We start from the raw sequence: 17,065 nt of genomic DNA on the forward strand, positions 1-17,065 counted from the left end.
CAGATCTCTGAAAGTTCAGCACTTGTCGCTCAAAGCATACATTGACCTTGATTGTGAATGTGCTTTTCCGTCTAGAGGTGGACTTACTGTGAACGGCTTGGCGGAGCCCTTGTCGTCTTTGCCTGAGATGACTTTAGCGTTCTTCCTGGTCTCCCTCAGTCTCTCGATGGGCGGAGGCTTCACGAACACCACGTATGGTTTGAACTCTGCCGTACGGAGGTGTTTCAACGTCTGAATGAACACAAGACAGGAAAAGAAGAAACATACCGGTAGATATTTTGAAACATATTTCATATTTCAAGATCACATGACTTTCTTTAGGAAAATTATTGGCTAATAAAGATTATTCCTTTTGCCTTTTATCAAATTCAATATCCTTCTGCTGAGGATGGGATGATATTGATGACATCAGGGATCTTCATATATGGGCATAAAAGGGACAAGGACGGAATTCATTTTCAACATCATTGTGACGTCAGAACAGGTCTGCTATATCCTTCTGCTGGGATGAGGTGTCAGGCACTGTGACGCACTCACAGGATCTGGAGGTTTTTATAGTAAATGCGACCTATGGTCGCAATAAACAATGCATTGCTCTGGCTGTGTAGTGGTCGGTTGTGGTAACATCACTTCACAGCAGGAGTAGGAGGGAACCCAGCAAACACAGCAGCAGTCTTGCCTGTTGGGCCTCACTCATGCTCGCTGATTTGCGGCGATGACAGCACGACATGCCACTGCTGGCTTCACAACTAGCACGGTGTGTGTGTGTGTGTGTGTGTGTGTGTGTGTGTGTGTGTGTGTGTGTGTGTGTGTGTGTGTGTGTGTGTGTGTACCAAAACTGTGTGTGTACGACACGTGACTGTCTACATGTAGTGTCTGCGCGCATCCATGCGTGGAACCTCAACAGCGTGTAGTGCATGTTTGAATTTAATCGCATTTTGGGAATGCAGTGAACCGCAGGAGGAGGAGATGGCTGAATGTTTTGGCGGCGGCGAGGCAGCCTTGGGCCTCCTTTGGAGTCCCCGGTACCACGTTTGACCCCTCACTGCGCGAGCAAGGAGTGGGTTCCAAAGCCACAAGTGATAGGAGGACAGAAGAGCCGGGTGGGGGGGAGGGAGAGGGAGGAAAAAAGCATGGGATGACCATCCGTCTCCGAGTGAGGAAGATCGTTTTCATCGGCCCACTCGCAGTCAGCGTGGGACGGGGCCAACATCGCTCAGCCGCTGCATGGTACTGACAGGCCCGCTGATCCCATCCATGCGTCATGTTGGAGAATGAGCTAGCTAGTGCAATCGGCCAGAGATATCAGTACAGTACAGGGATGGGACGATATGAAAATGTCATGTCAAGATTATTGTGACCAATCGATTTACCATATTATCGCGATAAGCAAAATATCCCCAACATCCATTGTCCTGGGGTGGAACATTTGCCAAAAAATAGCTGATCTACAAGCTCACAACGCGCCACGTTGCGACGCGTTGTGAGCTTGTAGATTGGCTATTTCTTTGGTATAGAGTGAAAAAATATGTTATTTCCAGGTCCGTTTTACCAATTCTAAAGGGTTTAAATGGTACCAGATATGCAGCTCGGCAAACAAAAGGTGCATGACGGAGGATCATTTCAAGATAATGATTATTGTTAGGGTTTATTATCATTTATCATCCCATCCCGAGTACAGTACAGTACAGCGGATGCAAGCGATCTCTGATTCACATGAACATGAAATGTGTGTATGCATACTGTACGTGCTTGCATACAGTACACAAACAGGCTCGCCCGCTCGCGTGCGTGCGTGCGTGCGTGCGTGCGTGCGAGTGCTTTCAAAGCCCCGCTGAGGGCCGGGCTGCGGAGGCCCCGGCGGCGCGGCCGACTCTCAGTGGCACTCGGGTCAGGGTGGTTTTGCGGACATGCCAGGGTAATCTATATAATGGTATAGTTGTGCCTGCGTGTCATTATCCACTGAGGGAAAACAAACAGTGCAAAGCCTGCAGGGCACAGACGGGGCAGTACGTGAGCCTTGGCCCCGGAGAGCAAGGCAGGGTTTTGTGAGGGGCCACAGCGAAATGCCGGCCACTTGTCTAACCGATTTAGGCCTGAACACATTATGACGCAATATTTTATGCTTTAAATATAAAAACATAGCAGATATACAAGTTTTGAAAAATCGTGAAAATTAGAATTTTGACCCGATTCTATAAGTGTCTTTTGAATCCTTTTGAAGATTTTTGGAAAAAAACTATGTTTCTATGTCAGCAATCTGGCCAGCCATCGTCAAAGAAAAGGTCCTTTTCACTTGACTGGAGCTCAGTTAGTCTGTTCTTGAGAGACTACTATGTCAGTGGTTCTCAAACCTTTTCATGTGAAGGACCCCCAAAATGATATTTATTAGGCCACGGACCCCCATTTCAAAATATTTTGTTCCAGGGACCACCCAGAAGCAAAATTTGAGTTACAAACGTTCGCTTTGAAAATACATATATTCAAAGATTTGCACACATTTTCACGACTTTTTCAAAAATAGCAGATCTACAAGCTCGCAGCGCGGCACTTGGTGCCACGCTGTGAGCTTGTATATCTGCTATTTTTCACTGGTTAAAGCATTCAATAATTCTAGGCCTAAATAGGTTAAGGGCCCGATCACCACCAACCACCCAGACACATAAACCAAAGAGGAAATCTTCAAATAGAGGGAATTAGCTGTAATTGCTCCCTAAAAATGCCGCCGCAAAAACCCGGGCTTTGGGTAACCCAGTAAGCAGCCGGCGAGGCCTACGGGAGTAGAGACCGTGGGCCTCTGTGAAAAGAGAAAGAGCGAGAGAGATGTGCTTGTGAGATAGGTAGAGACGGAGGTGTGGCGGGTAGAGGGGTGCGGAGGGAGGGAAAGGTGTGTGTTGGGGTGGAGGTTGTCAGGGGGCTCGACACTCACATGAGGCTGGACGTCCAATAGGCACACTTTGTTCTTGGAGAGGACGGAATGCACGGCGTCCAAGCTCGTCCCGTAGTAGTTCCCTTTGTACTCGCCATGCTCGATGAACCTGAGGGAAAAGGTGTATGGAAGGAGAGAGAATGACAGAAAGGGGTGAGACACATACATAGGACAGGACAGGACAATTCTAAAGCCACAGAGAGGAAAGTGCAGTGATCCTCTGAATGATAACGTTGTTGTCCTTTTGCAAAAAGTAGGTGGACATTAACGTTAAATCCGGGAAAGCGTCAGTGTAATTTTCTTTTACCGCGGGTGAAAGAAAACTCAATCTCCCATGATCCTTTGGGCGACGCCATCAGGAAGCGAATACTCTCCATTGGCTTCTATGCATTGCTCTGCAAAGAAACGGCTTTATCTCTGAATCTTTCTCCAAAATCGCGTCGATTGTAGAGAAATGCTTGTTTTCACCGGCCCATATCTAAGCGACGGACAGCCGCAGTAACATTTTTTTATTTTCCGCGTGAAAGAAAACATCCTGATCGATATGACAACATAGTGAATTTCCACAACATGGACACGATCGTGGCTTCAGCGGTTCTTCAAAATAAAGCGCAGTCAATGGCGGCACACGGTAGCTAAACAATTAATTATATTCCTGGCACTAAAAGTGTTAAATGAGCCAGAGGAGTAGTTAGAAGCTCCTCCAAATCTGTTCTACTGTCCGTGTCCACCACGCACACTCCTGAGATTCTGCTCAGAGAATAAATGACCCCTACGGATCCACCAGGGCGACAGGGGAGATTAGTCTCCCCACCGCTGACAGATCTGAAGATAGAGTTCTTTGGGGGGAACGCGAAAACCAGAGGTTCTGGCAAAAGCCGGCTTTTATATAATCTCCCATGTTACCCTTTCAATCAGTAACGCCTGCTTGCTCCAAAGTATCCAGAAAAAAAGAAAAAGAAAACTTGAACGTCACTAATCCGGGGCAAGAGAAAAAACAGCCTATTGAGTGACACGAGCAAACAAACATGTTTCCGACCCTGATAATCTCCCCCTCCTTCACACCAATCAGCCCTAAAGCCACCGGGTGTTCATTTCACCCCCAAATCAAAGAAAGAAATAAAGTAACGAAAAAAGTCAGGCGAGACACGCAGAAGAGCTCCGACGTGGGAAGAATTTCAACATATAAGAGGATGTGTTCAGCTTTTAGCCTGATTATGACGAGAGCTGGACAAACTACTGCCTGGCAGTGGTGAAAAGTAATGTACTCAAATACAGTTTTGAGGTATTTCCAATTTTCTATCTATTTTTACTTCTAATCCACTACATCTCAGAGACAAATATTATACATTTACTTTACTACAAGTATTTGCTGAGTTATTAAGTTACAGTACTTTGTACATTTTGATTATTATTACTAAATATACAGTAACTACTTATATCAGTATATTTCGGCCATTGAAAATAGCACATCTAAGCTCACAATGTGTCGCGATGCGACGCATTGTGAGCTTGTAGATGTGCTATTTTCTTTTTTTCTTTTTATTGAAATCATTCTGCATATAACGAGTAATTCCCAACTTTTACTTGTAACAGTATTTCTACATTGCAGTATTGATACTTTTACTTAATATAAGTAAAATATGCTTTCCCACTACTACTGCCTCGCTATGCTTGATGCCATGTCGAGGAAAGACCTTTTTTTTAGTATAGTAATTGACAGAGTTTTACTCATTCTGGAGAGAGAGAGAGAGAGAGAGAGAGAGAGAGAGAGAGAGAGAGAGAGAGAGAGAGAGAGAGACCTTAAGTCTCTATAACAACTTTCATATTTGGTTATGGGAAATTCATTTAAGAGCATACAGTAGCAGCAGCTGCAGCAGTAGCAGCAGCAGCCTGTATTTAAAGTGTCATGCATGCCCTGCAGCTCTCTGGCCTGGGACTGAGCTGGCTTGTTGTTCGTCGTCACAGGAGATGATGATGATGATGATGATGGTGGTGGTGGTGGTACACAGAATGCTGTAGAGGAGGAGGGCATGCTGCTGCATGGGGCTTTGACTGTGTAGTTGAGCTTCAATGTATGGACGCCTGCCATTTTTAACCCAGACAGAGTAGGGTTTCCCTTGGGAAAGTCGGACATGACACGCACGCACACTACTACTATACTTGTGAGGACCTCAAAATTTTAGGAAAGCTTTGAAAATAAGCTGAAAAAAGTCCAAAAAAGGCAAATAATGGCAGATCTAAAAGCCTGCAATGCAAGCTTGTAGATGGGCCACTGTGCATATTATTATTGCCAGCTATCCTAGGCTATGTAACATAGGTTAACGATGACTCGTTGACCCTGACCCCACCCTGGTCAGAATAGCCGATGAAAACGGCATGAACCTACAGACACCGGAAGTGGCGGAAGTGCTGCGGTTAACGGAAGTTACGTCATGCGTTGCAGTCCGTTTACATAAAGGTTGTAGCTCTTAACCCGCTCTTATTAGGTGTCCTTTGTCAGAATCCATGTTTTTGTTTGGATATTGTTTATTACGAGGAATACGAGCGCAACCGATGGGTCGGGAGAAGTAGAACAGTTTTTTTCATCTTCTTCTGAAAGTCATTATCTTTATCTTCTTTATCATCTTCTGTGCTTGGACCCCACATTATTATTTTTGCCTTTTTGGTGCGGACTGCATTGTTTCTGGTTCATGCAACGAGGCATAACGCAAACAGGGCCATCTCGCTGCTCGGGACAGCCTTGTAATTTTCGCCGTAGTGTCCCACGCGTCGGGCCCACATCACAGCCGGTGCAGCTCACCCTCACCGACTCCCTGGAAAACATTGCATGTCTCGCCCCGCACCACAACAGGGTCTAAATATACATCTACCCTCAACCCCCCACCCCACCCCACCCCCTCTCTGCATGCTTTGACCCTCCACACACTCTCTCAGTGCCACAGCCTTCCTGTTGTGCTATAGGCATGTTTGCGTGAATTTAAATGCTATGGCTGTACACCCTGTTCAGTATATGCATCCTCCCCCCGGTCTCTCCCGCTTGTGTGAGAATCGGCGAAAGGCATCCATCAATTTTACGTCCATTACGATTTGTGTTTTGCATTTTGGGTGCGGATGTCGAGGCGGCCTGCGGTGCGGCTGTCGGATGGCGGCGGCTACCAGGAGGCCAGACTGAAGAGCGGGCGACTGAGAGGGTTGTTCGGAAGCCGAGACAGGCGGGGAGAGACCATGAGAGACCTTGAGGCCGGTGTCAGGAGATCTGTTACCAACGCAGGCCCCGGCCCTGTCAACACTAACTCACACTCGCTTACGCAGATGGATGTCTGCAGCACACAGATGGAGAGGAGAGGGCCGTTTCAAAGTGGCAGCATACTATGTATGGTCTGCAGCTCTGGACTGGTACATTGCCTCTAGTGGCTGAAGGACATTGTAGAGAACACGTTTCACTTTGATTCCCCACACATGCTTAACCGCTTGACCCCTACAGGGTTCCCACACATTTTTACCAATTAATTTCCAAAACTTTTCCAAAACTTTTCCAAAACTTTTCCAGAATATTTAACCCAATTCACAGGACTATAGAACAATAATTCAGCTCAATAACAGCATTGGGCATTGCACAATGCCCAAAGACAGGTAGTGTATGCCAGTGGTTCAGGCCGTGGCCCCCGAAATAATCATATCTGAACTGGGGACCCCGGCACCCTGACGAGCACTAAGAGTTGAGGAATTTTGTATAACACGGTTTTATTGTGAAAATAGCAGATCTACATGCTCACAACGCCTCGCGTTGCGAGGCGTTGTGAGCATGTAGATCGGCTATTTTCACAATTTCTGCCTCTAATATTTGACAATTTGGCCCATGTTTAATTTGTCATTTCAGAGGTTAACACAATCAATAACCAAAGACAATGCATAGCTATTTTTTTCCAGGACCTTCCAGGACCCTTGATACATTCCAAAACTTTTCCAGTACTGGACAAATATTTTTCTAATTTCAAAATATTTTCAGGAATTTCATGACAGTGGGAACCCTGTCCCTAGCATCCCTATGATGGGGCTAACATTCAGTGAACATATTTAGTTTCAATGTACTCATTATTGATTTTTTGGGTTGTTATTCTACTGTTAGACTGACGATTGGTTCTTGGTACTATTGCCAGGCATGTATTACCTTGCGCTGTACTTGCTTATTGTAAATCGCTCTGGATTAAGAGAGTCTGCTAAATGCCTACAACTACAGTATGTTTAGGGTTTAAGTGGGAGTTCACAGAGATCAGATCAGAGACCATTTATGTTTTAAACTGTAGCACTGTGTCTAACACAGATACAGGTCTTGAAGGTTTTTATTCCGTCTCGAAAATTACAATCTGTTTACTGGTATTTTGTGGGGAGCTGTGCCTACTTGTTGTTATGGATATCCGTCTCGAAGAGATGTTTGGAGATGAAGTAGTACTCCACACCATCCGTCTCCTGGCTCTTCTTGGCTCGACTGGTGTCTGAGAGAGAGAGAGAGAGAGAGAGAGAGAGAGAGAGAGAGCGGGGGGAAGGGAGAGAGAGAGAGTGATTACCTCAAACCCAGACTGTCTGACTCAACGTTGGGGCAGAGCATTTTGAACGGAGGCCCTCGCTATTAACATCGCAGTAAGTCTGAAGCGCAGCACGCTGCGCCATGCCAACCCTTGTATATATGATTGTGTAACAGCGCTATAAAATACACAACCTGTAGCGCTCCGCCACTAAACTCAGACACTTAACTGACATGCAGTCGTGGTTTACTGTGGCTTATTAAATTTGGCTTCTGTAACGTAGCCGTTGGTGCCCCCATAGAAACAGAAGCTCGCAGCGTTAGCCACCAATGTTCGCCGCTGCAAGGTAATTGAGTTTGGGAGCTCTCATTAACATCAAGTCCCAACATTTACTTGGCTATAAACCCCTGCCGTTAAACGGGGAGAAAAGCGGAGTAGGGGAGGGTAGGGGGGGGGGGGGGGGGGGGAGAGTTGCGCTGCGCGTGGAGGGAGCGCGAGAGGACGGCTCCGACGGATTTGCAGAGGTCGCGGGGTCGACTTGCGCCACACGGCTCTCGTTTCCAGAGCGCCACAGAGGTCGGAGGTGAGCGGGGTAGCGCCTCTCGGACAAATTGTCCGCACGTTCCAGCGAGCTCCAAAACAAACCATTAAAACTTTTATCACCGCTCCTACAACCACCACGGCCAAGTTGTTGTTTTTTTCTGCTTTTTTTCCCCCTCCTTTGCTTTATTCCTTTTCCAGCGGCACGTGCCACAGCTGTGACCTGACAGAGGGACAAATGTCCCTTTTCCATGACTTTCTTTTTAAATGTGAGGCTGACCAGTGGGGTTGAAATACAACACACGTCGTGTCATGGAGCGAGCCTTCCCTGCCTGAAGAGGGTTGATTTGATTTTATCAACGGCTCTGGCAAAGGTACCCCTATCCCGGAAAAGCAAGCCATGTCTTTAAGAAAACATATACTTATGCCCCACAATCAGAAATATGTAATGCCCATTACCCAGCACAGCACAGACCCAACAGCCCACGCCATGCGTTATTTTGGCATCTGTTTTGTAGCTCACAAAAATTACAGCGCAACAAAAGAATCTGCATCCATTCATTTCCAAAATCATGGAAAATATCAGTAAAGTCCTGGACAGGAATCAAAATGTTTAACCCCACCACTCTAATGGCTTCTTGCAACACTGCTTGTGTTACTTAGACGGCTGGTTTACATTTTACAGCGACAAGGGGGGAGGAATAAAAAAAATAAAATAAAAAAAATAAAACCCAAAGCTTTAACCGGGGCCACAAGCTGGTGGTCTACGGAGCTCCGTTTTTCAAATTAACAAAAGGGGGGAGGGGGGTAACGCTTTCGGCCTTAATCTGAAACAACAGCAAGTGTTAAACACATCCATCTGTCTGTTGGCAGTAATCAAAGACAAAAAAAGAGAGAGAAAAAGAAATGGAGAGGAGAGATACTTTCCGAGTCTCTCTTTCCTCTCAAGGAGGGCCAGGACTTGTGCCATACGTCTTCTATATGGGTCACAATCTGTCTGTGTGTCTGGGCCATATTAAACACAAGCATCATGGGTCACATTTGTGAACAATTAACGGGCCTTGTGGAAACCCAGAAAAAAAGAGAAGGAAGGAGAAAAAGGCCCGGGCCAATGGCATTTTAATACCAGGGACATTTTCAAGTGTCAGACGTCGGCGAGGACACATCCATTACTCCGTGCGGCATGTAACAAACATGGCAATTAATATCCGCAAGCTCGCTTTATTTTCCCTCCCTTGTTCCTTGTCGCAAGCCTCATCCCAAGCCTCTGGAACGGTAAATGTGCAATTACTCTGGTGCCCTGCTTAAACGGGCATAAATCACGCGGATTCATACGGCCCCAACATGTTGGCTTTTTGGGACGTCGTCTCGGAATTGCTCAAGGACTCGAAAAAAAAGAAAGAAAAAAAAAAAAAACGGTTGGCAACGCTGGGGACAGCCTAGTTAAAAAGTGGTGATGTTGGACGGCGCTCAGACACCGTGGCAAGTTGTCATTTGGTCCTTAGAGTAAAGGGAGGAGGAGACCGGGGGGAAAAAGGAGGAAAGGAGAGAGGGAAGAGGGGGAAAGGGGAGCAGCGAGGAGAGGAGGGAGTAAGAGAGAGAGAGAGAGAGAGAGAGAGAGTGAGTGGTTATGGAGCCAGACAGGGACGTGCTGGCCATTGGGAAAAGCGGGACAACTCCCGAACGGCCGGTTCATTCCCGGCCGGTCCAGGCTGGCCATTAGGAAAAAATAAAAAATAAAATGTTGGCCTTCGTTCCATTTTGGGGGCTGGGCGGCCAACAAAGTAAATCGTCACTGTCGGACAGAAACCTCGTATCTCCAAGTTTCAAATGTGTAAATTTTTTCGCAAAGCAAAGCCCTGCTTCATTATACAAGGCCGTCGCACAAAAGTAGTGAAAACAGCAGATCTACAAGCACACATTGTAGATCGGCTGTTTTCACTAGTTTAATACATTTTTTAAATGATAAATACAAAACAAACGGTTTTGGACATACAAGGTTTCCACCCGACAATGACGAAATATAACTCATGTAATTGGCCCACTGGCTCGTCACTTGTCATGATCTGTAATGGCAAATCTTTGAGTAGCAGCATGGAGATAGATCTCTCTCTATAGCGCGCAATGAGGGCCTCTCCAACTCTTTTGGCTGAATCAGGGGCCCAGCACGTCCCTGGAGCCAGATCATGAGGCAGGGCAATGGCATGTCTTCAGGAGGTAGAAAAACACAGTTCCCTCCATCACCGGGCCTCGTCACGACGGCTGTGAGAAGTTGACAATTACAAAGGAGGCCAACAACAGGCTGGGTGGACCTTGAGAGCCCCAGGGCCGGTGTTGGGCATTAGTCAATGACAGACGTCCCCTCCTCTGTTTGTGCCACCCCACATCCTTCACCCAGAGTGATTATTTTGATTTGCTGCTAAAAACTCACTGAGGGGCATTTAGGGCTGTCACAATTATTACATAATCGTCTAATCGCAATTATTTGACATAATCGTGATTATTTTTCATAATCGTCATAATCGTTTCCATGTTGAAAAGTTTTCATATATTTTTTTTAAGTAAAAAAATAGTGGAAATAGCAGATGTACAAGCTCACAACGCGTCGCATCGCGACACATTGTGAGCTTGTAGATCGGCTATTTCCACTATCAATGTTCTTTTTTAAGTATAAAGTTGTCAAATATGTCAGTCATTTCTTTGTATATTTAGGTTATGTGTCATATCTGCCATGTGCAACTTCAAAGCCTACAAGCCAAACAGAAATGTAATTGTCAACGACAAAAACACAATTAAATCGTTAATCGCAATTATTGGAGTGACAATTAATCGTCATGTACAATGTCATAATCGTGACAGCCCTAGGGGCATTTGTGCAATTGCCATTCGATCTGGCCGTCCCATACGGTACGTTGATGTCGTGCTGCAGAATGCAGACTGTGCCTCGTGAACGGTTTGCCGTGCGTGAGGATCCTTCACAACCAGACAGTCGGGCCAGAGCCGCGGCAGAGAGTAACTTATCCCGATGACAAAGGAGGCCGACAATTTATCGATGCACACGAAGGAGTATCTGTCATCTGAAGTGCATGCATTTGTCGTGGGATAAGCACCTGACAACAGATTACCTACAGTGCAGCCGGTCTGCTCTGGCCTCCTAGTGCAGGAGGAGGAAGCTAAATGGTCACTTTTATTCCCTTTAAGAGTCAGTGGCCAATGAATTGCAAACATATGCAGGGTCCCAGACGCAAGCTCCACTGACCACAGCAGGACCCCCATCTCAACCCCCCCCCCCCAATTCCACCCACTCTGGTCTGGGAGAGGGTGGACACAATGTCTAAAACACACTTGCTCGTAAAGCACACGCACACGCGCACACACACACACACACACACACACACACACACACACACACACACACACACACACACACACACACACACACACACACACACACACACACACACACACACACACACACACACACACACACACACACACACACACACACACAGTGGAGTCAGTGGACTGCAGATGAAAATTTGCTTTTGGCTAACTCTGGTTCATTTACATGGATGTGAAAACTGACATGTTGATTCATGTGCACTGTCCCTGGTAAATAAATACATATCTGTTCATACTGTTGTTCCCTATTGAGCTTGGCACACGTGTCTTCTTATTTTTTCACTCTCAAAAAGCACCTGCAAATGTAGTGCATTTGAAACTACATTGCAGTGCACATCATGGGGTGATCACTGCTTGCCTCCTGTGAATTGTGTTATTTTTATTTTCGTTGCCGAGTGAGGTCAGCAGACAAAATGACGTAAGTGGGATGAAAAAACCTGGGTGAAATGTGCCAATCTCAACAGGAAACAACGGTATATGTAAAAAGTATTATATATGTCGGGCAGTAACCTCGTATGACCAAACCTGTTCCTTTTCAGGATTCAGATTCAAAAGCAGCAGATCTACGAGCTCAAAGTGCTTCGCGTTCGCGCCGCATTGTGGATCTGCTACTTCTGAGTGACGCTGCAGAAGTAGGGCGTTAATTAACTTACGAAAAAGCGAGCTAAGGGTTTCTGCCCAACATGGATGATATAGAGTATATCGTCGTTGTCGGGTGAAAACCTTGTGTGTCCAAAACCGTTCGTTTTGCATTTATCATTTTTAAAAAGGATTTAAACTAGTGAAAACAGCCGATCTACAAGCACACAACGCCTCGCGGTGCGGGGCGTTGTGTGCTTGTAGATCTGCTGTTTTCAATACTTTTGTGCGACGGCCTTGTATGATGAAGCAGGGCTTTACTTTGCGAAAAAACATACAAATTTGAAACTTGGAGATACAAGGTTTCTGCCTGACTCATGACTCATTTCTGCCAATCATGCCATTGGCAAGACAGTCGATTTTCAGGGGATTTGCAGAACATTGAGCTTGTAGATCAGCTAGTTTTACAATTTTTATGACCTTCTTTGACTTCAAAGTTTTAAATCTACCTATGAAGGTGGATTCTGCTTTTCAATGGGAATGGAGTTGTTTGGTTTCTTGGCATTTGCGAGTTTCTGCAAAAACACGCTCCATTCTCCATAAAAATTTGAAAGGCAAAACAGGGAAAGAAACCAGCAGGACATTTGCAGGAAAAGAGCAGTAAATACCGAAGAGTTGAAACTGCACATACACCTGTGTGTGTGTGTGTGTGTGTGTGTGTGCGTGCGTGTGTGCATGCGTGCGTGCGTGTATATATACATACACACACACATATTAGAATGAAGTCTTGAATGTAAATATTGAATGTTTTGAGTGTTCATTCACTATGAACCTTTTTAACTGTTAACTGTTAAATCCACATGGTAAATGGTGCATTTATACTATAGCGCCTTTTCCATGGCCCTTTACATAGATTGTGCATTACATTCACCCATTCACACACACACACACACACACACACATTCATACACCGATGGCGGAGGAAACCACGCAAGGCACCGATCTGCTCACCGGGAGCAACAAGGTGTTCAGAGTCTTGCTCAAGGACTCTTCGACACCGACTGGGATCGAACAGGAAACCCTTGGGGAACCCTCCGTGTTCTATGACGGAAACTCTACCCCTGAGCCGCTGCCGCTCAGGCAAAAATAAGCTTTGAGCTTCAGCCTATGCCTTTTCCATCAACCAGAAGGAAATGTTGGATTACAGTGGGAAATATTTTGTTCTAATTGTTGATGAAGATCGAAATAAACTAAACTAAACCAAACTACATATCCAGGGAGGTGTGTGTGTGTGTATTCCCAATGTCAAACCCTGAGAGTTCCCAGTGAGTATAAGGGTTATTATAGTGGACTTACGAGGCACGGTCACGCTGAAGTGCTGCGGGTCAGAGATCAGCAGCTTCCTCTTCAGCTCGTTCAGACCGACCCCCGTGGGACCTGCAGCGCACAGAGAGACACACACAGTACATGCAACATTAAGACCACATCCATCACCGGCTCTCTCTCTACGTCAGGGTTTCTCACAGTGTGGAGGGCCGCGACGCAAGTCCAGACCAGGGGTGCCGCAGAATACTTTGATGATATTTGGAATTGATCAATATCGCTTCAGTTTGATTGATTGATTGAGTATTTTATTAGACAAAAGTGGAGAACAGAACAAGTATAGACAATACATTAAAATAATGTACTGTAGTACAGTACAAGTACAGTTAAAACACGCTGCCTAAAAGGAACATCCCAAATAAGTCTTTTTTACGTCGGAAGTCCTTGGAATTCAGTTTAATCACCCCTCTATACTTGGTGAAAAAACACCTGAATTGCGCGGTACTTGGTGCGTTATCTTTCAATCTACACCAAATCTCTTTGCCAAAAAACAGACGATCTACAAGCTCACAACGCGTCACAATGTGACACGTTGTGAGCTTGTAGATCGGCTGTTTTTGGTGAACGTTCTCCCCACATCAGATTCACATATTTATGTACCGTAAAATATGACAAAAATTATACCCATTGTGAAGTGAGTTCATTTCATTAAGCGTCCCGCAAAGCTTGGCCAAGTGTGGGACATACACACACACACAACATACTATATACATAAATGCATACATACTGTACGTACATACATACATACAAAGCCAGATGTACAGTAGGAGCGGTTAGTACCGCTCAAAAATAACAAGGTAAATCAGGGGTATGGATGGAAAAGTTATTTACAGGGCTGCCCCTGAGCCAAAGGAGTTTGAGAAGCAAGGCTCCAGGTTGGGGTATACTACTGTAGGTGTAATCATCAGTCTATAGGGGCAACGTGCTGGAAGACAAGTCTGTGATTGAGGGTGAGAGAAAGAGCGACGCGGGCCAGACTGGAACGGCTTCCCACTACAAGCCGTCAGTCTAGCGGACACTGATGGATGGGTTTGAGGTCAAACCTTGACGTGTTTACGCACCAGAACAGGAGACACACACGCAAAAAACACACACACACGCAAAAAACACACACACACACACACACACACACACACACACACACACACACACACACACACAGGCTCCGTGAGCCAAAGAGATGTTAGATGTAGTTGGCCGAGGACCTCCTGTTCAGCCAACCTGTAGCATGAAAAGGAATGAAGAGAGGGGGGGAAAAAGTGAACGAAAATAAAGTGAAGGCGAGAGAGAGAGAGAGAGAGAGGAGGAGAGGGAGAGCTGCGTCCAAGGTGTGCCAAGACACTGCTCTGTTGTTTCTACTCAAAAGGCTGAAAAATCGACAAGGCACCGATCCCACAGGACAGCTGGATTTTCCATCACATCCCCACTAGGGAGAGTGGAGGCTGTATGAGACACACACACAGAGAGAGAGAGAGAGAGAGAGAGAGAGAGAGACAGACAGACAGACAGACAGACAGACAGACAGACAGACACAGCTAGAGAGAGACAGACAGAGATACCAATAGATGGAAAGAGAGAGACAGACAGACAGACAGACAGACAGACAGACAGACAGACAGACAGAAAGAGAGAGACAGAATTGTTGCATATTGTTTTGTCTAAAGCTCCATGACATACCTTTATGGGTTTATTTTCAATAGCAGACTCACAATAAAATTCCACAGAGTTAATTTAATGGATTTTGTTTTGGACACTGAGCGTTGAATTAACGATCCAGATTTTTTTTTGCAGTGTATTAGTCTTCCTTTATATTTCTCTAAATGTTTCCATCCGTCTCCCTCCTCTCTCCTTCGTCGGTACTTCAGCCACGTTTACTTGGGGATGAGGAGGGGGGGGGCAACATGATCCTAATTGGAACCGACTCGTATCAATGTCCTCAAATAGCTCGGACAAGAAAGTCAATTATGGCGGGGAGGCTACAAGCGCGCCCCTGCACTTCACAGCAGCCTCCCTCGTCTTCGCGCTCGCTCGCGTGAAGACGGGGGGGACAGAGAACTGATCCAGGTTCCAGATTCCTCACATGCCTGGCGTTCTGGGCAGCCACTCGGATCGCATCAGGGCCCGGGTTTGGAAATTCATTTCAGCAGGCAAATGTGTTTAGCAGGTTGAACTGCTCTCTAAAACAAATGGACAATGAGTTCACTCTGTGATGCAGGCGGGCGAGGTGGAAACAGAGAGAGAGGGGGGGGGGGGACGATGGCAGACGAGCTCGGCGAGACAAGCTCTGTGCTGAGCAGGGACGTGCAGAGAATGTTAGAGAGGCAGGGGCTGACATTTCTAAAAGGGCCTTTTGTTGGAAATATTGAAAATAGCAGACCTCCGCAGACGCTCACAACGGGTCGCGCTGCAACGTGTTGTGAGCTTGGAGGTCGGCTATTTCCGGTGCTTTATACCACACTAAACTAAGCATAATCAAGTCAATACTGGAGATGTGGCGTAACCGCATGGATTTCTACACAGAGAGGGCAATTCTTTCAACATAAGATGCTGCAGGAGAGTCTGGACAAGGCAATTCTCTTGAATGCTGCCTTCAGATATGTCATGGAAAGGGGACATTTGCATTTCTTTCACCATAGTAAAAACTGCATTCATGGTCTGGAGAGGGCCCTTTTTACAGACAGGTAAAAGGGCAGGGGCTCAAGCCCTTTTGATGTCTGTGTCTGGTGCTGAGAGAAAGCGAGGAGGGCTTTCTGTTCTCGACGTTCCCCTGCATTTCATGTGCGGGCCCAAACCAGGAAGCTCAGCAGCGATCTACACGCCTGATAAATAGGTGTGGACACAGAGGCTCTTTTAAGAACAATCTCTGGGCCTCTCCGCAGATGAGAGATCTTTCTCGGCCCTGGCGCGCCGCACACACGCAGACAATTTCACACCCCAAACTCCCTTTTTCCTTTTTTTTTTTGCACCCAAACACACATGGTTTTTCGAGACCTATTGTGAGAGTGCTGTAAGTGATAAAAGCTGTTTCCTCCACACGTTCACCCCGCTACGCATTCAAACTGAGAGAGAGAGAGAGAGAGAGAGACATAAAAATACCCCCGACCCTTTTTGGGCCAACGTCGTGAGGCGTTCTGTGGTTACCGTCTCGCATAAACAAGCACGGGGTCCAAGCGAAGACAGCAATCAATCTTAGGCCTGGAGAGAGAGAATGATAGAGAACGTTTTTGGGGATGAAGAGAGAGAGAGAGAAGCCCGGGGTTTGAGGGCCCGCGTGATTTATTAAGGCGAGGAAACGAGGAGTTCGTTTGGAATTTGTTTCGGGGCGAGCGGGAGGAATGCGACAGGGGGTTGTTCGAAAGGAGGCCACGGGGCGAGTGTTGATGTAGGTGTTGGGGGAGGCAGAGCGTGGTGATGCTGGCCCTTTTTATGAGCCCCCATCTCGGCGGTGCCGACAGACCGGTCAGCCCTGTGGGCCTCCACACACACACACACACACACACACACACACACACACACACACACACACACACACACACACACACACACACACACACACACACACACACACACACACACACACACACACACACACACACACACACACACACAGAGCGTCTTCTCGACAGATGTTCGCTTTCACGGGAGATCGGCAGAGTGATCAGTGCCTGCTGGGATATGACCAACAGCCCCACTTGCGCTGCTA

At 46.5% G+C, this 17,065-nt stretch overlaps 1 protein-coding gene across 1 annotated transcript in view; it reads right to left on the reverse strand.

Annotated features, from left to right (window-relative positions):
- LOC308306800 (MAGUK p55 subfamily member 7-like) overlaps positions 1-17,065 on the reverse strand; it is a gene marked incomplete at its 5' end in the record, with an annotated part of 139,009 nt that overhangs the window by 12,478 nt on the left and 109,466 nt on the right. The window contains 4 exons of the mRNA XM_080751842.1: positions 88-231; positions 2,930-3,038; positions 7,335-7,428; positions 13,336-13,416. Coding sequence (XP_080607968.1) covers positions 88-231; positions 2,930-3,038; positions 7,335-7,428; positions 13,336-13,416 — 428 coding nt within the window. The remainder of the gene's footprint in view (positions 1-87; positions 232-2,929; positions 3,039-7,334; positions 7,429-13,335; positions 13,417-17,065) is intronic.

The sequence above is a fragment of the Nannobrachium achirus genome, assembly GCF_963921795.1.
Source record: "Nannobrachium achirus genome assembly, chromosome: 21".
NCBI lineage: Eukaryota > Metazoa > Chordata > Actinopteri > Myctophiformes > Myctophidae > Nannobrachium > Nannobrachium achirus.